General features: G+C 40.8%; 1 protein-coding gene across 2 annotated transcripts in view; it reads right to left on the reverse strand.

Annotated features, from left to right (window-relative positions):
- Window positions 1-14769, reverse strand: part of LOC117950025 (BMP/retinoic acid-inducible neural-specific protein 3-like) — a 47958-nt gene extending 33189 nt beyond the window's left edge. The window contains exons 1-2 of one of the 2 annotated variants that reach the window (XM_034880680.1): window positions 14149-14769; window positions 13530-13837 (exon numbers count right to left, since the gene is read on the reverse strand). In XM_034880680.1, the coding sequence (XP_034736571.1) occupies window positions 13530-13783 (254 nt within the window). In that variant the 5' untranslated portion in view covers window positions 13784-13837; window positions 14149-14769. Of the gene's footprint in view, window positions 1-13529; window positions 13841-14148 lie in introns of both variants that reach the window. The other variant, XM_034880679.1, reaches the window with a different exon arrangement.
- Window positions 14770-20229: the final 5460 nt, after the last annotated feature.

Raw genomic sequence — 20229 nt, forward strand, 5'->3', positions numbered from 1 at the left:
TGGGTTTCCTTATGTCTTTCTATCTATCTAACATATAAACAACCCCCAACACCCTACCGACACACACCAACTCCCTCATGCAAAGACACTCTTGCCCACACACATGTATTCACACAGCCTGCAGCTGCAAACCTCTAAACAAAGCTGTCCTTGCTGCAACAACAATGCTATCGCCCAGAATATCGTAGAACTCAGATGGGTACGGGCCAGCTGCCAATCAATTTTTCCCCAATAACAATTACCCCCTGAGAAAAATACATGCAGAAAACAGCTCATTAAGGCCCATTTCATATATCTGTTTCTTCATAACAAGAGACCATTAGAGTTTCTCTCCATCCGCTGGGGCCCGGCTAAAAAAGGGAGCAGCGCAGAGAGAAAGGGAGAGAACTTAACCTTGATCGACAGTCGACACAATGCCTTGCCGTGCTGCTCGCTTATGAATGGTGCCACGGCTAAGCTGGAGGATACAGCACACACACACGCACAATTCAACCTCACCTTCTGCATGCCAATCACAAACACGCATGTGTCACAGAAGACTGCAAGTTTATTTCACCCTTAACTCTTTTCAGTGAGATGCTGAGTGACTGAAATAGCCTATCACAGACACACACACACACAGGTTTATTTCATCTGCAGCTATGTGAAGCAGGGGGTCGTTGCATATCTACCTGTAAGCCCCCCCGCGCCGAGCTACCCTCTGAGCGAACTGGAGCTGCAGGAGCTAAAGGATCCAAGCCATGATCAGAGCAGGGGGAGTTGTACCCTGCTACCTGTCCATCACAGCCCGTCTCAGATCCATCACAGCGTACAGGCAGCCTGAGGGCGTCGCTTGGTGCCCAACATAACAAATCAGGGAATCAACCCAGCAAATAACCTGCTGATGCAGTCGAGATACGCTACCGAGCATAGCACTGCAGATTGTGTCTGTTCAGTATAATATTTGACCGAGCGTGCTCCGTAAATGTCTGCTACTGGTAATCTTATCTCCTGAGTTATGTTAACAGGGAAATTATCTTGACAATGAACACATCATTGTGTTTTAATGACACAAAATATATTTTTCAGAAGCCATCTGGAAATGTAAAACTGCCTTTCAGTACAAAGAACCCTCTTATAATTTACTTTAAACGTTTTTAAATACTTCTATAAAACTAGAAGGGCGGTCTGATAGCCCAGACCTCTGCCAACCAAATGCCCTATCTCACATTGTTAATAGTGTGAAAAAATGATTTGTGTATCCGCCCTGTGGTTGGAATCCTCTCCAAAATGGGGTTGTTCCATTCCCCATGATACACCCTTCACCCAAATTGCATGATTTCATGGGCCAGGTGAAAAACATAACTTTGTTTGCAGTAATAAACAATATAGCTACTAATTCAATTTTTTGATTTGTTTAATAAAATGTCATACTGCACATGGGTTCCTATGTGATATTGTATATCACATGGACAATTAGGCACTGGCCCACATACACTATTGTTTGGGTCATCCTCAATGTCATTAGTCTCTGTGAAAGGCAAAGGCATTATGCAGGGTTAAAGTCTGATACTGGTTAAAGTCTGGTTTATAAAAAGCCAACAAGTTAGGGTAGGACTAATTTCTAATTCTGTAAAATGATTGGAAACCACACAGGGCCACGCCACATCATTAAATCTCCAGGCAAAAAACCCTGCTAAATCAGGTAACAGTAATGCATAGTCAAATTAAAAACCTTTCAGAGAGATTTGCGCATGAATTCCGTTGTTTGTTCCTATTAACCTGAACAACTCAATGGCCCATTTATGAACTTTACACACAAGAGTGATTTAAACTTGTGAGGACTTCATGGAATTGATGCATGAACCAAAACTTTTGTAACATGATAAACATTTACAGAGTATTCATGCACACTATTTTCTAAACAGCAAGTAGATTCCTTCTGTATGGGTCTTAAAAATATTTATAATTTATGGTTAAAATCCCTCTTAGTCTAGCACACATGGCCTTTACGATTCTTCTGTTGCTGGTCTCTTACTCATACTAATGATAATGTGTTGAGCTATGATGCATTCTCATTTGAACTCATCAGAACATTCCACTGTCGCGGAGAAAGGAGTCAAAGAAAAAAATAACTTGGATTATCTTTGCAGGTGTTCTGAATATTTGCATTCTTACACTGTTTCCAACAGAAAACTGATTACCTCGTCTCTCATCTTCTCACTCTTTCACTCAGATACTGTGTAATGACTTTACAGCAGTAAGGTCCAAATCATTGCTCAAATGCACAATATTTCCACACTGGAGAAACCGTGGATTGTGATATATTTTCTTTTCTTTTAAGGTCATGAAATTAATGCATGTTTATTTTGAGCCATATTGGTGTATAGGGGAGGAAGTAAATTACATGACTTAACTGACTAAGTCTCATTTCCCCCCCGGACTTTATGCAGTATTGAGCCGTTTTTCTTAAATCTTTGTCTTTCATTACACTTAAAAATGATGTGACATATTATACAGAAACCCTTGACTCATAGAAATGTATCTATACTTCCAATTTGTTTTACAAGTTTTTTTCTGTTAATCCATCTAGTTTTTGTCAGTCTGGTCACTGGCAACGTTTTTCCCAGTGAATAAACTTTGTCTAAAAATTGTAGCAATATAACACAGGACAGTCCCACATGATCTACGTAAGCTCGTATCAGTAGTATATAAAGAAATTTTTTAGAGACAGGTGGGCCTGAAAAATCTATCTAACGGGCGCTATGTTTGACGATTTTTAGATTTGTTTTAAATAAACAAATCTCTCGGAAAACAGCGTTCAAATACAATAAAATAAAACGTGGTATGAGCCAAGAGCAAATACTATGGCATCAGGTGAAAGAAAATCATTAGCATTATTGGAAAGGGTTTGCATTTTTGTAAGTGAAGAAAAAGAAAAAAGAAACTCACAAACTACTCAACATTTACCTTTCCATGAAAGACTAACTTTAGTTTATCATCAAAAGAAGCCTAAGAGAGAACGTGTGTGTGTGTTTGTGTGTGTGTTTGTGGGTTTGTAGCTGGGTTACCCCAGATTCCAAAATAACTCGTCGTGCAAAACAGTCGGTTGAAGTAGACTCAATGTTATTTCAAGGACCTCCCCAAAGAGAATTGTGCAAAATAGCAAAAAAGTCCTTCATGCTTCAATCCGGAAGATAAACCCAATTAGATTCATATGGAAGACCTTGCAAGCTAACTGCAACTACTCTGCTGTTTTCAATGTTCAGATTTAAATTTTCTTTTGTCGCAGCTTGCTATTTTTCTTCTCTGGGTTTAATCTGATGTGACACTGATCCTTCTCAATATGCAGGCAACATTTAGACACACAGATAAATGATTTTACAAAGTGAGAATTACAAAGAGAGAGGCTTTTCATTTGAACGACATCAAAAGAAATTCTACACATGCCGGTTGCATTTTGTGCATTTTCCTTAAAGGCACCTTCAAATTGGCATCATCAACTCTGTAAATTGAGCTTCTGATGATCCAGTCTCAACAGGAGGCACGCTGGATAGTCGAATAAGAGTGGAAGTACGATGGGGGAGAAATGATAGAGAGACTTGTGTCTTTTGGTAATCCACCCACAGTGGAGACAAACATGGAACCAAAGCGAGATCAAGACGAGAGAAGAGAGTGGAATGATGATGTAGTTAATAGCTGCTGGTTGTGAACGCTTCACGGAATTTACACCAACGGTTTCTCCAACATGATCAAACAAACATCAGACCATTAATTTGTGAAAATCCTATTAAACCAGCCAAGGGGTCCTATTAACAACACAGCGTACTGTTTCCTGCTCATTTAGCTTTTCATGCCTTTGATGCTACCAAGTGTTACTCAAGTCTGCATTTCAAACACTTGATTACTAAGACTGTTATCATTGCCACAGACATTCTAAAACTTCTGTAGAGGATTAATGTGAATTGCATTTGGGGATTCAAAATGGTGATAAAGGAACTAACCACACCCTTCGCTGAGGGAATGAAGTACCACACTGCACTGTAACTAGACCTGGGCTAAAATCAAATTCTAAATTTGAAGAAAATCAAATATCACAATATATCACAATATTTTTGAGCAAAAACATCAATGTTGATATTGCCGCGATAATGAAAGGTTCACTTTTGGTGTTTTTACAAAAAACTGACACAATGAGATTTTTTATAAATAATCATCAATAATGTGGATATAAAGATGAAGTGGGTAAAGGCAAATAACAGAACAGCTACAACAGTCTGGTAAAATCAAAACAATACACTTTACTGGAATACAGCTTGCAAAACCAGGAAAACACAATACTTGTCATGTCACAATATTACAATATCCAAAATGTAAGACAACATCTAGTCTTATATATCAATATCGATATAATATTGATATATTGGACAGCCCTAACTGTGACTTCTTGGATCTGACTACATATTTCTTCTTTTTCTGCTTTGGTGTCATTGAAAAAATACAAAATGTTATTGTTTGTTCTAAAATAATTCTCGCCAGATGGGCTGAAGGAGACTAAAATCACTCATTAATACTCATTATTCAGGAAAATCCCTTTGTTGCCTGGCAATCCTAACAAGAGCCAGAAATGTCCTGCTCCCAGTCAATAAATCGCCCAGCACATAACTCCAAACAAAAGCCCAACTTGCCTTTTTTACACTTAGATTTAAATACAAATTAAACAAATGACGACATAACACATTATTCAGTGAGCTGTAGAAGTGCTGCTACAAAGATAAAAAATAAATACAATAACTTTGTACAGAGTATTAGCAGTTTCCCCCTCCTTCCAATCTTTAGTTAAGGTAATGGTTTTCTGGCTGGAGCTTATATTAAGCGTGCAGATGTGACAGTGGTATCGATCTTCTCGGCTAACTTGCTGCAAGAAAGTCAATAAACATATTTCCTAAAATGCCCAAGTATTTCTTCAAAAGGATAGGGTTGACTGCTAGAGACAAGAAGCAAATCGTAGTCTCCAGTCAGGCACTTTGCTGTCGCTGAGAAGCAAAAGTGGAAGTAGCACCCCAACACCTCTTTGGGAGGAGGTCGAGGTGGATGCCTGGCAAACAGGAACACACAATTGTAGCTCATGTTGATGACCCTTTTTTGAACTGCCTGCACCAGAAAAACAGTCAATTACTGTCTTTTCTGTGGTAAGTACAGTCTCATTAAATGGAATGAAAATAAAAAAATCACATTATAATTGAAACATAGTTTTTGTTATCTAATTATAGTTGTGAAAATAACCAAAAAAAATTCTTTGTTTTTGCAATAATCAAGCATGCTTTTACACTATGATTGACATTAGCTTCTTCATTCATGCATTTCCAGCAGTGGCTCATTCATCGGCTGCTTGGTTAGCAGATGAGCAGTAACATCCGGTAATATTTGTGCAGGCCAGAGGTACACAGGGGCCTTAGAAACCTTCTCACTAATTACTCTGCTGATCAGTGGCAGTTGTAGACTATTTCAAATAGAGGGGCAAGGCTGGGGCCACATGCAATTTTTGTGGTACTAAATAATAGCACAAACTTACCCCGAACCCACCATAGGTTAGGTTCTCCAAAAGACTTACAATATACATGTAACAATAAACACGAGAATACTCGGTTAACTTAATTCAGTGTTAACCTACATTTTATTTCTCACTGCACATGAATAATATCCAATCGCCGAAGATGGGGTGAAAAATGTAGGAAAATATTATCCACAGTTAGGGGGGCAAGAGTTCAAAATCTGCATATCTGTAATCTGTTTTCTACGTTACTAGCCGAGACAAGGTAGCTAACCGTAGCATGCTAGCGTTAGCATGCTAGCTCATTAACAATGGCGAAACACTGCTACAACACACTCTAGTTCACCATATAAAAACTACTTACATTTCCCTCTTCTGCAGGTATTCCACAAGTGCACCCTTGTTTAGTTTTTGAAAATGAAACTATGTAAACTTACTCTGGTACAAACTCAAAATACAATTATGAACCTGAAAATGGGCCTAATGTGGGCACTTTAAGCAAAGCTTTAACAACATGCAACCTCCCTGTACTTTAGCATTCTGAGGCAATTCAACCTTAGGCATTTTTTTTTAGGAAAAGAATAAAATAGGGTGGGAGGGAGGGTGAGTTTTGTTAAAAAAAGAAGCAATTGCTTATTGATTTGTAGCTCCCGTGAATATTACTATACCTCTTATAACAGAAAGCAAGGGCATGTCGGGGGGAGAGAGAGAGAGAGAGAGAAGGGCATGTCGAGGGGGGAGAGAGAGAGAGAGAGAGAGCGAGAGAGAGAGAGAGAGAGAGAAAAAGCATGATTTGCTGACATGAAGCCTACTGATCCCTTTTGTACTGTCTATTTGACATAACACTGTTGACAAGAGACTCCTCTTCACACAGACAACAAGGAATGCCTGGAATCACATTGTGTAAATAATGAGGCATGCACATACCGGTACTGTTAATACACGCTGTGCATATACAAATACACACAGACACACTTAAAAACAAATGAAACAGAAGACAGTAGAGCCACCAGCTACGCTAAATCCTGCTCCTTATGACACAGTTGCTTTCTGTCAATGACATGCCTGCATGGGCTTTTTCAAATTCTAATTTCTGTAGCTGCACACAATGTGTCAACACATTAATGCCGTTTTAGTTATTCCACTTAGGCCCCGATCAGGCAGTGCGCCTGTAGGATGTTTTCTTGTAATTCTTTAAAAATAAGATTGTGACTTTTTGCTCGCTGCTTTTTCATTGTGCCTCGCGTTTTTTCCCACTCCATGCATCTTGTGTTTTTGGAGCAGTCTGAATGCCTCGAGTTGAAAAAACATCAACTCAGACCATAAATTCTACTGTGTTCAATCATTGGGGTGTTTAACATGCAACGGCTCTATCTAAAAGCACCTGATGTCATTTGCATTGAATTTGAATTTGCCTTGAATATGGGATGAATTGAGAGGCTGCTGCTTAGCAACAATAACATTAGAGAAACGCAGCATGCTGCTCATTTTTTTTTAACAAAAAAGGTTAGCATTGCGCACCTCATGTTTTACAACATGCAAAAAGCACTCTCCCTTAGTTGTTTAACACTTTAACAGTTGATATGATTTGAGATTTGTCTTTCATCCCAGATTTAACTCATTCCATTTTTATTCATCTTTTACAGTATGTTAAAGTTGTTCAAAATAAAGCAATTAACAAGAAAGGGAAATAACGGCCCTGATTCTCCTGATATTGTCAGGAGTTAATATGAGAAAACAGCTTCAGTTAGTGGCAGGTGCCCTGCGTTTCTTTGTTTCAGGTCCAATCTACTACGTTAAAGTAAAACGCTTGCTAGATTTTTAGGGGCCAAAAAAATCTGAAAAAAACTGAAAGTAGTACAGACTCCAATGATCCGTATAAAATATAGTCGAACAGAGTTTCTCTTTCATCGAAGCTGCTTCTGCTTTTGTGCACCTCTGGCCCTGATAACTCCCCCATCACACACTTGTCAGAAGCCATAAGCTTGGCGCTGGACGAAGTCCTCGTCACTGCCATTGCTGCTGGTGATCCTGGGGAGGAGGCTGCTCTGCTTCAGTCCTGGAGACACAGTCAACCTCTTAGGTGGAGGACGATAGACCGGTCTCCATCACAACTTTGTCATCGAACGAGGCATTCATGCATGAGAGAGAACTGCAGTTCGATGAATACTGAATCTCGGTATCTCTCTGGGTGTGTTCTGCAATGTGTTTGCAAAAAAAAATCTTTACCATAATCATTTCCAGTACTAATATATTGATTGCAAACAAACAGTACCATTGCACTGAGGATCAACAGCCCAGTATTAACGGCCTTCTACTCTGTTGACAACAAGGTCAGATTGATTTGGTTACGTATGCCAGGAAAGTGGAGGGGCAAAGCTGGGATAAAAAAAACATAACAACCAACAATAAATGAAGTCTGAAACATGTGCATTCATTGACTGTCTATTGTAATCACACCAGAATAGTCAAATAGTTTTACCTACCTTTTTGTTTTATTTGCCCATATATCTCTTTATTCACATATTGCTTTAAACAACCTATGTTTGGAATTTAGTGCCGAGGAACATCTAACAGTCCTGCTATTATTATGTTTCCTGTCTTAGTAGCTGAGGTGGAAGTCTAGTGCAGCATTGTTATGTCACTTGTTGGTTTGTATGGTTGTATGGTTTTGTTACGTTGAACCTAGACTGTATCAACGACGTTTCATTAACGGGATTGTTCTGGTGCCGCCGGAGATTCCGCCGGGTTTCCCTCACGTTCCGCTTCCTTTGTTCTGGCATTGTAAACACCGGTCGATTTGGGACTATGATTTTTGAGGACTATGCTTAACTTCTCCTCAGATCTCTGCAGGGTAAATCCAGGCAGCTAGCTAGACTATCTTTCCAACTTGAGTTTTCTGTTGCACGACTAAACCAACCTTTCAACGTACACATGTTCCACCAGAACAAGTTCCTTCCTAAGACTATTTCGCAGCGGCACTGTTGCTCCGTTCGGCTTTTAGTGCCGCCCAAGGCGATTGTGGTTGCTTTAAAGAAATGTGTTTTTCTCCCATCCCAGAATGCTGTGTAAACTAGCCAGACCCTCCTCGATAGCGCTGTGGAGAAAGCTCTGGCAATGCGAGACTACATTGATCCCAGAGACCACAGTTTAAGTCCCATTCGCTCTCAACACAAACCATTAAGGCAATCTTCCCAACAAGTCCTCCAAACTAAACAACAAAAGCTTGCTTGGTTAAGGCACAAACACTAAGGTTAGGGAAATATTACGGTGATGATGCAAAAAAAACAATGTTGACTTTTCAAAAATAGGGAAGGTCACAGTCTCAGCATTTAACATCAAACACCTCCTCCCTCACCTTTTGATAAGAGCTAACAACATCCCGCCTTGCATCTTAAGAAAACTTTCCCAAAAAGTCGAGTTGCACCAGTGATTTAAAAAATGAGATATTTCTATTTAAAATGCCTTTCCTAAAGTGGAAGACTTTAAGAGTTGGTATTGCTGTCTTAAATATTCACAATTTCCTGTACACCAACTGCATTTAATATGGAATAGTCTGACTGTAGTATGACGTTCTTCAAGGCTCTCTTTCCAATTCTTCAGTGCTCCATGCATTTAATCCCATCGTATAATTTTATATGTGCTGTCTCATCTAAAGCATTCAAAACACGTCAGCATTATCACAAACACATGACAGAAGAAGCAGAATACTTCCACCAAATCTACATGACAAGATAACACAGTGCCGCCCAGGTATTGTAACAGCATGCCTCTGTATTCTATTCTCTCTACAAACATATTTGCATATGTTTGAAACACTAATCACCCCATAATTACGAGACGACTCCTTACATCACATGAAGTCAAAGTGATCGCCAGTTGGCTGACAGGAGAAAGCATGGGAGATGAGGCGTGATATAAAAGTTATGGCCCATGAAGAAGAAGAAAGGAGGCGCTGACATTTTGACTAATATGCTATTGTCTGTGGCTACGACTACAGCAATGATGGAGCAAGAGATTCTCACGTTCATAGGAATTAATTCACAAACCCACAACTTCTAAATAATGAAAACCACATGCTTTTGTTCATTTTACACACATTTTCACCCCTAATCCGTAACAACAGCACACAAATGTCTTTAATCTGAACTCATGTTATCAGTGTGAACAGCAACAGCAGTCACTAAAGAAATGCTGCTTCTTGCTTTAGTCTTGTCTTTTTCCAATATACCCAGGTGTATCTGGCGAATGAGGAGACATGCCACCAGCTGGCTGCTTTCAGTTTAAAATGAAAGCCGCAAAGCTTTTAAGCGATTTGCAACCAAGAAAAATAGGCATGAAAGAATGATTAAGTGTTTTAAAACCAGCCATTATGCCTGACATAAGACGTACATTTTTTTGTAATCATCGTCATATTAAGTGCCTCCTATGGCTGTGTTTCGCTGCTTTTAAAAGGCGTTGAATCCATTAATCCATCGCTTCCATTATTGCATTTGATGAGACCTTGACAATAAGAAAATGTCTTTCACTCTGAGGATTTGCAGTTTGAAAATCACTTTGCCTGAAATTACACCTCTGTGACAGAGAGCTGTTATTCTCAAGCTTTCAAATCTGTTCTTTTAACGCGGACAAAAAGATGAAACAAAAACAATTATTTGAATTTCCCTTTAAAAAAATCATTTTATTTGAAATGCCTACAAGCTGTTTCGGTGCAGTGACCTGCCAGTAGGGGGGGGTGCAGTTCTGGTTCCTCACACGACTCCTCCGCCTCTCCACTGTAATGACACTCCTCCGATCTTCCCCCTCATCCCCGACTCCCTCTCCCCTGCCTCCTGACAGTAAAGGCCAACTGAGCTCTGGAGAATATTTATGAGCGAGGGAGAGCAATTGGTTTGAGATCATTCGGTAGGGGAGGGAGGGAGTGTGAGAATGGGGGAGGGCGAGAGGGTGGGAGAGAGAAAAGAGAAAATAGAGATAGATGTGGAGACAAAGGCGGAGATAGAGGTTGGATTTTAATGTCTTTATTTAAACTTCTTCTAACCTGGCGGATAATTAAAAGTGATGTTGCATTACTATTCATCTGCCTCAATCTCAGTCTGCGTGTGTTTACTTCTTTTCCACAGCTACAGGGACCAGAAAATGCTGCTTAAGCATTGAGGAAAACTGTCAACATTGAGGAGATTTGGGCTGCTCATTAGTTCTACATGAGGTCAGTTTGCCTTTTTGGACTTTGATTTGGACTTGGATTTCAGAGTACAACCAATAGCAGTAACAATTCAAGAGCCAATAACAAGACTTTTACTGACCCATAAAGGACTGGGATGTGTCTGCACAAAGCTGAACAGTGTTGTTGATCAATACGAATGACCCCAAAATTACTTTGCCTACATTTTCCTGGCTTTATAAAAATTCACGAGTCAGTTTTGGAACAATACAAAAAAAAACTGTGCAGCCCGTTGCATATCCTTTTTATTTTTTTATTTTTAGGGGCATTTTCAGTCATTTTGACAGAAAAGCTGAAGGCTTTAGAAAAGGGGGGAGAGAGGGGTGGGGGGAATGACATGCAGCAAAGGGCTGCAGGTCGGAGTCAAACCCGTGCTTGCAGCGTCGAGTAGTAAACCTCTATATTGGCCTGTTCCACCAACTGAGCTATACGGGCGCCCAGCCCATTGCATTTTGAAGGTACTTAACTTGCACCCTCGACTGCTCAGCGATGGATGGCGGTGCTTTGGGTGCAAGATATTTAAAGCCTAAAGAGACTTGCTTTTCAAGGCAAGGGAAGCAAATGACAATGCAGGAATTGCCCTCTACTTTTCAATGAACAGATATTTTTTCTCCTTCACTTGAGTTTGATTTTTTGCTCTAATTAGTCAGCTTACTTTTCTTTAGAGGAAACTGAAAAGGCCACTGTAGCTCAAGGGGAAAGGAGGGTTGTGGACTTGTCAAGTTTGCATTTCTGGATGTTTGCTGATAGAGGTCAGCGGTCATACTGGAGGTTACAGAAGGCCATTTTGGAAATGTGTGGTCAGACAATCCCCATATGAGTTTTAGGTAAACTGTGAATATTGTGTGTGCAAATATCTGTGTGACATTAGTGCTAAGGGTGGGGTACAAAGACAAAAACACAGGAAGGGAGAAAAGGAGGTATAGAGACATTGCGAGAGACGGAAAGAAGAGGCCAGCAGAAAGGCAGCGAGGGAGGAAGTGATGGATGCGAGGAAGCCAACAGCGCTACATTCTCTATCTTTGCCTGGCATTGTCACCCCTGTCAGCTGCTAAATGCCAGTGTCAGTCAAACTTCTGTTCAGCTGGACTCAGCTGCTCTACTTCACGGCTGCAGATGCTCCGCTAGCGTCGCTCTCATCAACACTTTCCTGGCACAGCACACAGCCACTTATACAGACACTTAAGTATGCACGCCCGATTGCGGTCACCTTATTGTAGTTGTTGTATGAAAACAGCACATCCAGAAACCCCTCCCCAAAAATGATGCAACTCCACATGAAAAATCGTTTGTTTTTTTTAAAAGGTTTGACTATTGATCATTGAAGTTTATTCTAACCTCTAGAGGACCACAACAACCTGAAGTCAAAAAATTCTAAGTATGCAAAATACACTTATTAAATAAACATGTACTGTATATAACACACACACACACACACAAACACACACAGTCTTTCACTATCTTTGTGGGGACCTGTCATTGACATAATGCATTCCCTAGCTTCTTACCCTAACCTTACCAATCACAACTAAATGCCTAACCTAAACCCTTACCCTCACCCTAACCATAACCTAATCTAAACCTAATCCTAAAACCAAGACTTAAGCCTCAAACTGCCCATTAAAGTTGTGGGGTGCAGCATTTTGGCCCCACAAATCTGTCAGGACCCCACAAGTATAATGTTAAACAAGAACACACACACACTTTGCCAGGCTTACTGCCTTCAACAGACAAGGAACAACCACCTAAAATAATGAGTCTGAGTTTGGGTGTTGAGATGAAATGCTGCAGAACCTAAAAAGAATAAAACTTGGGAATTACCAGTACAATCACACACCCACGCTTACACAGACTTACAAATGAAGAAAGCCTGCTGAGTACAGTTGAGGTTTACAGCTGTTACAGTATGGTTTGCTTGTGTACTGTACGCAGCTAACGTCATTCACTTTATATGGCTGGTAAAATTTGGTGGAATTGTGAAATGACAAAATCATCGTGCTTTCTCTTGAAATGCAAGATTCACAATTGTGCAATTTTAAAAACAGCATACATGTTGTATACTTTGTCATGCCGTTTATCTGACTGACAGCGAAATGGACAACTATCTAACATCCTGTGAATTCATACGTGGGAGTTTGCAACCTGAAGAAAAACGTCCTCGTAACAAGCTTTAAAGCAATACCCTGCTGCTTCTATAAAAGAAATGACTATACTTTACACCCCCCTACCGTCTGAAGCTATCCTGTCTACCCACTGTCACACATCAACAAGCTCAGTCAGATATCTGTTACATCCCGCTGTTTTGCCCAAACCCTCCTGCGGTATCTCCACTTTGAGTTTCCACTGATATGCTGCTTTCTGTGGGTTTGTATCATACTCAAACCATATGTCTCTGCTGCCCACATAAAGAGAAAGCAGCCAGTCACACCCAGAGAAGGTTGCATATGTATAGAACACATGCAGAGAGCTTTTATTTGGATGTAAAACTCCACAATGTAATCGTGTCAACGCATCATCCCACATTTTGCCACCTACTCAATCTGCATCTTTTATAGACAAAAAAAGTATTATGTGATCTATTGCCTATTGCTTTTCTAAAGCTTTGCAAAAGTATCTCTTCTCTTCCAAGTGAGACTACAAGAAGGCTTGAAAGAAATTGCACAACATTCTCTGCATTTGGTCCATTTCCCAAACAACCTTCCCCACAGGCATCTGAGCTTGGCAGACCATGCAGACAGTCATCCCTGGCCCCAGCTGTCCACTGTCTCTCACCTGTATATCTTGTACTTGGTGGTGAATCCTTGCTGGTAGCGCTCTGTGAAATCAACAAACTCCTGGGAGTGATGAAAAGGTCCCTTGTCCGACAGGAGCCAGCCCAGTGGCCCGGTGGAGCCGCTGAAGCCAGCTCCGACAGGGTCCGCCGCCCGGGCCCCTACTGACACCCAGCTCTGGAGCAGGCTTAATGTTAACCACTTCCATAGAAACATGAGGGCCGTCCGTCTATTGGAGATGCACGGGCCACTCATGCTGCTTCCCCCGGCCCCGGTGACTCCTCATTCTCCCTTCACTCCGGATGAGTCCTGCTGGAAGAAGGAAGCAGAGGAAGAGGGAGAGGAGTTGAAGCAGAGGACAATATGGTTGTAATTTGGTTTGGGCGTGAGTGGGATAAAGATGAACTGAGAGAGCTGCATTTCTCCAGTATTGATGGGTCATAAATTATTGCAGAGGGTCACTATAGTTTTAGAGGTTAGAGTATATACAGTGCGTCTGCGTAATGCAGATAATAAAGCAAATAATATATATTTTATATAATGTATATTTACTTTAAATTGGATGCTAGAAAAGTGTCAACGTGTATGATTCCCTTTTTTTTTAATAGGACGATTTGTACCTTATTCTGTAAGTGTTGTGGTCCGTGAGTGGTCGGAATTAGTTTACGCAAAATCCCCTGATAGGACCGTAAAGTTGGGTTCTGTTCAGCGCACAGACGGGGCGACATTGGAAAGGACTTTCTCGCGGAGGATTATCGCCACAAATGTAAACAGACGCACAATTAGGTTCAGCGCAACTTGAACGAAACACAAGATGACATCCAACCTCCTCCGAGCTCGCTCTTCTCCCCTTTTTTCAGTGGCATATATTTCCAGCGGAGAGCCTCAGACGATGCGCAGTAAGTACTGTAGGTCCAATCGAACGGAGGGACCGATGAGCGGACACGATGCCTCTGGTGCGCACAGGGTCAAACCTTCCAGGTAGACTAAAACAAGCCAGTAGGTTTTGGAGTCGATTAATGTGCGGGTAGAGAGGGGGGAGGACAAAATGCCCACCTGCACGTGAGGCGCGTTGCTAAAGCTGCTGCCCTATCTCATTTCTGCTCTTTATTGGAGAGACGCGCTCGGAGCGCATGCAGGGCGCACGGAAAGCTGCAAACGGTGCCTGGACTCCCAGCGCACTGAATGTGTGAATGACATTCGCGGCTCGCTCTCGCTCTATCCATCTCTCTCTCTCTCTCTCTCTCTCTCTCTCTCTCCCCCTCCTCCATACAACCACAATTTAATATATTCCAGCAGCGAGCACACTCTTGGTTGGCTGAGACGTAACTGAAGGAAATGAGTAGGAGGTGTTCGAAGGGGGGGGGGGAGAAAAAAGCACGATGGAACGAAAAGAGGAAGTCGGGCAAAAAAAAAAAAGCAGCAGATGTCAACTTTTAGTAAGTCGAGTGCCGTTTCTGGATTCGATTTAATTCTGCGAATATATTTAGAATGGCACACTCCATTTATAATTACAAAAAAAAACATAATTATCAAGGAAAGGAAACGGAAACAATATAGCATATCTTTGGGAACATTTGAGCAAAAATAGAGAATTCATCGCATTGTGATTTGATAAATTAACACTCTAGGACTCTTATAGATGTATAATCAATGTGCTAATGGCAGATTGTAAAAGAAAATACGGAGGTTAGGCCTATGATCATTGTGTAAATGAATCTTAATAAATTGTTTGAATAATTTAATAAGTTAAACAATGGTGGTGATGATGATGACGATCATGAGGTGAAGCGAAGGGTGTATTCAGCCTCCTTGCAGTTATTCTCGTTATCTTCTTTACCCTCTTCCTCCTTCTCCTTTCTTCCTGCAGAGCAATCATCACTTTCACCATCAGCAAACTTAATTAGATCTGCTCTATCCCGGCTCTATCCGCGCGCCTATGCGTCGGACACTGAGCGTGGATCAGAGAGGCAGGGAGCAGGCGAATGAAGGGAGGATATGTGCTGCCTTTCAGCTTTACTGCAGACGTTCAAAGGGAGGTTTTATACAGGGATTGGATTAGAGAAATGAACACCATTGAGTCGCGAGATTCACTGGCTCTCAAACTCAAAGAGAAACTGAAATCCCGTGGCATGGCAACTTGCAGATTCTGGAGTGAAAGAATGAGTTGATTTGTCACGGTTTCATCATCATGTCTCGGGATTGGGTGGCTTTTCTTCTGACCCTGCCTTGCAGCCATGGTGACTTGTGAAGGACAACTATCTAATAGGAACATGCATTCTTTTGTCTATAGAGATGTTTTTTGAATGAGGATCTTTTCTACTTTATTGTTTGTCATCTTCCAAGTTGCACTGAAGCTGACAATTTAAAGTTTGTCTGCAAGCACAGGTTAACGTTTTTTTTTTTTTTTTAAGTTTTAAATAAAAGATGATTCTTGGTGGAGAGGGCCACGGCCCATTACTTTCACAGTGCATTTTAGGCCCTTTTTAGATCACTTTTATTTTTAGGTTTCAGAGTCACCAAACTCAGTGGAAACAAGTCCCCGCAGCTCATACTTACCGTTTCAAATAAATCATTCATCACTCATTGTGCATATTTGTGTGTAAAAGATGAGATATGTTTACGTGTGTAGCCCACTGTGATGTGATGTGCTGTGCTGTGCTTGCCTATTAATTTTCAGGAGAGACATTCAAGGCAAGATAATTGATGGAACATATTTAAGGATGTTAATGCTAGGCCAAATGTATACCAAAAGCACAACTAAAAATCAAAGATACTGCCACAGCAAGGGCTCATTATGGCTTCAGATAGGTGCAGGAATTGTGTAGGTCACGGCGGCTGAGTCGTGACCCATAATAAGGAGTCATCCTATATTCCCTTTGAGGCCTCTGTAACCAAAGATTGCAAAAGCGGAACCTTGGCAACCGCATTCAGCAAAGGTTTTACAATGTGTAAACTATGGAAATGTTTTACTTGTTTATTTGTTAGTTGGGATTCCGCAGTATTACTACTTGCACCAACCAGGAATGGCAACAACAACAAAACAAAAATCATTCTTACCATCTTGCTCCAATCTTTCTCCTATCACATCCAGCTATGATTAGCTTCTTTTAATTCAGTTTTTACTTCATTGTCCTTTAAGGAAATGCCCACTTTAAGCTATAGTACATTTGTTTTGTCACACGCACATGAGGATTTCTAAGTAAAGACAACACTGTTGGAATATCCACATAACGCAAGCCTTTGGTGCACCACCCCCACACAGTTGATTACACGGAGGATAAAAAAAAACACGATGGACTCTTCAGAAGAGGTAATTATCTTGTTATGTTACGTTATGTCCTCTTTGTCTCCAAAGCTGAAAGCTGCTGTTGTCCTTTCTCACCCCTATTTCCCACTAGCTGCGTATGCGTTTCTCAGAATTCAGACTTTAAGAATAAATTCAGAACTCAAATACATTTTTCACCAGTGGCCTAAATCCTCTTCTGTACAGCAGAGATGTGCCCAGCGAAAAATGTGAATTAGAAGTGACGTAAAACGCTTGACACAAGCTGCTGTGCACGGATGTCAACGTACAACGCTGTTTTGTTAACATGGCCGAAATGAATATACAGAGAGTTTTTAAGGAGTTGATGTATAAACTAATTTGGCAATGGCTTGAATGTAATGGATGACCGATAATATAAAATGGTTGCATAATATAGCTGTAAACCTATAATAACTGATTATTTTGGGACACTTGGGGGCCCTGGAAACTAGCTGTAAGTGCAACATTACTGACATATCATCACCTTTTAATTTAAATGTAAGTCCAATATTTACAGTTTTCTGTTTCTGGTCTTTGTACAATAATATATATTTATATTTTGTAGCTGAAAAAAGCTGCCCGTTGAATGGAAAAAGGACGCTATGTTAGCTACTGTGCTCTCCTTTTTTTGGCCAGCCATGGCATTTGACACGTTCATGCTAATTCTCTTGTTATTTTGAAAGTGCTGTAAAATCCTAACCGTAATGACTAGGACTTCGAGGAGCAAGTCATCATTTTATCACCGGGCAAACACAGATAAAAGAGACATTCACACATGCGTCAGTTATTTCTCCAGCAACCTGAACTTGGACGCAGCGTCATGCAGACAAAACATAGCACTAGTATTCCAATTAGTGTTAAGCAAAACTGTGCACCACTGAGCCGCCGCGCTGTCCAGCAATCATCATGTACAGCAAAAAATAACAACAACCAAATGGATGTGTCGAGTTGACAAACAGCCGCTACACAGACCTCGGGGCTGAGGTCTCGTCTCTGCGTTAGTGTGTGTAACCTTAACGAGTGGCGGAGAGGACCGAGGCAGAAGCATTTACTCAGCACTAAAACAGATAGTCATTAGGGGAGGTAAACATTCACTTAAGCCTGAGCGTGCTCATTGATGCCACTCAAGGGTCTTTGTGGGGAGTGATCAGGGAACAGAGTGAAGCTCTGAGTTTTTAATTAGCCTGAAAACCTGACAGCCTTTGTCAGTGCTTTGTAACAGCAGTATCGGCTTTCCTTGTTTTCTCCTCGTGAGCTACGGGACGGGAGAAACCATGTGTGTTCGCAGATGTATTTGTGCTCAAAAATAAATCTGTTATCTCCGTCTATGAGCTTTTAATGGATAAGAAATTGCAGGCCCTATCTTGCACCCGGCCCGACACACTGGTCCAAAGTCAAGAGTGCAGCATTTCATTGTTATTTTAACAGCAAATTAGTAAAATGTGCCCAGGCTTATACACACACTACTGTATGTTTGGTACACACACAGGAAAGTACAGCAGCACACAAACATGAAAAAGATTACAAACAAAAATCATACAGTGAAAATTCATCATCTTAAAAGATAGAAATGCACTTAGGAACAAACACACCTGGCTTTTAAAGGTAAGGGGAGGTAACATTCTGATTGTCATGTTATGCACAAAACACACCTATGAATTAATGAAGATAGTAAGTACAACCCTTTTTAACCATGCGCCCGGTGCAGGGACCCTTTTTTCCGCCCTCACAATAGCAAAAATGGATTCAGACCCGCCCTGAACACACCTGTGCCATGCCCTTCACGCCATGCGCTCAGATCGTTGACATTGGGCCCTGCATCTTCTTTGTTTGGATAAGTAGCACTAAGTGGCACAGATGCCAGTTAACTGCTTCTGTTTCTCCATGAATGATGAATTACTACCAGTCAATTGTAAAAAAATAAAATAAAACTAAAAACAAAAACATCCTCACTCAATGCTGTCCAAAGTACATATCTCAGCAAAGTCAGAGGCATATAAAATGTGGTGATTAAAAGAGTCAATAGCCTGACTATGCTTTAATCAGAATCGAATTACTTATTACTCATCTGGGTCACAAACTCGCCATTAATCAACGTAAGAAAAAGCTTAGCTCCTTTAATTCTAGGGCAGGATTGCACAAGCATTTGTTTGAGTACAATAAATGCTGGTCACTGTGAGGGGCTGTGTTGATGTCTGACTGTTTGAGAGACATTATTGTCTTGTGTACAGAGGAGAGTCAATGGGAGATAGATCAGTGCTGCAGAGCTGTTAATGGCATAATAGTAGATGTTGGTCATGGATTCAGTACACATTTTCTTTTCTTTCTTTTGGTATTGTTTATAAATTTTAGTTTTTTTTCTTCTTCATACTGTAGGTGTATCTTCCTCCCTGCCTGTGCACACAGTGTATCTACCAGGTCAGTGCTGTTAATGTGTGTGCTTTACTCTAGTAGTTCATTATTTGTAAAGTTGTGTATGTGTGACAATTCTAAGAATGCTGTTGTGAGGAGAAAGTCTGTGTTCTGTCAAAGTACAGAAACAACACAAATAACTGCAGATTCCATTCTCACCTGCCATCAGCTGAGACACGAAACAGATGTTTTATGAGAAGTTGTAAACAGTGCTGTTTAAATATATACGTTATGTGTGAATGTGACTGTATGTGTTATCCAATATGCTGCAATAAGATCCAATTTATGTTGTACTATCATATAATTAGGTTATCTAACATTTGTTTCATTTATGGTCTTTTGTTCATGCTGTATTTATACACTGTTATCCCCAGAGTTAGACAAGTTGGTACATACCCTCCTCATCAAAATGCGTGATGTAACTCTGTGTGACGCCACTAGCATTAGCTTAGCCTAGCAAGGAGCCTGCAGAGAACTGGTTCCCACTAGCTACTGCTCCCAATAAGTGACAAAATAACGCCAACATGTTACTATTTGTTCCTTCTGCAACAGTGGTAATGTTAGTAACACTATTACATGAATAGGGTGGTCATTACTATTGCAGTTGTTCACAGACTACATTTATCCCCTGTACTGTTACTGTGCTGTCACAAATGCGCTTTTTCACCCCAGAATAAAATGAGCAATGCTAGACCTAACGCTCATGACTGTAATCTTTACCTTGCTAATTAATTGAATTCCACATAGCTAGCTACACCACCAGTCCGTGTTCGTTCCTATTCCAGGGCTGCCAACTTTTCCCCAAACCTTGGAGTGAGATTTGGGGGGGCCAACCCATATTTTGCCGCGTACAAAGCAATTTCTTTGGGTCTTTATCCGTCAGGGTTTAAATCGGGATTTGTTATATGTGGGGGTATGGGGCTCTCCCTAGGGGGGTCTGGGGGTATGCCCAAATTTGAAAAATAAACCATTAAATGGCACT

This window comes from Etheostoma cragini, chromosome 9 (genome assembly GCF_013103735.1).
Source record: "Etheostoma cragini isolate CJK2018 chromosome 9, CSU_Ecrag_1.0, whole genome shotgun sequence".
NCBI classification, from domain to species: domain Eukaryota; kingdom Metazoa; phylum Chordata; class Actinopteri; order Perciformes; family Percidae; genus Etheostoma; species Etheostoma cragini.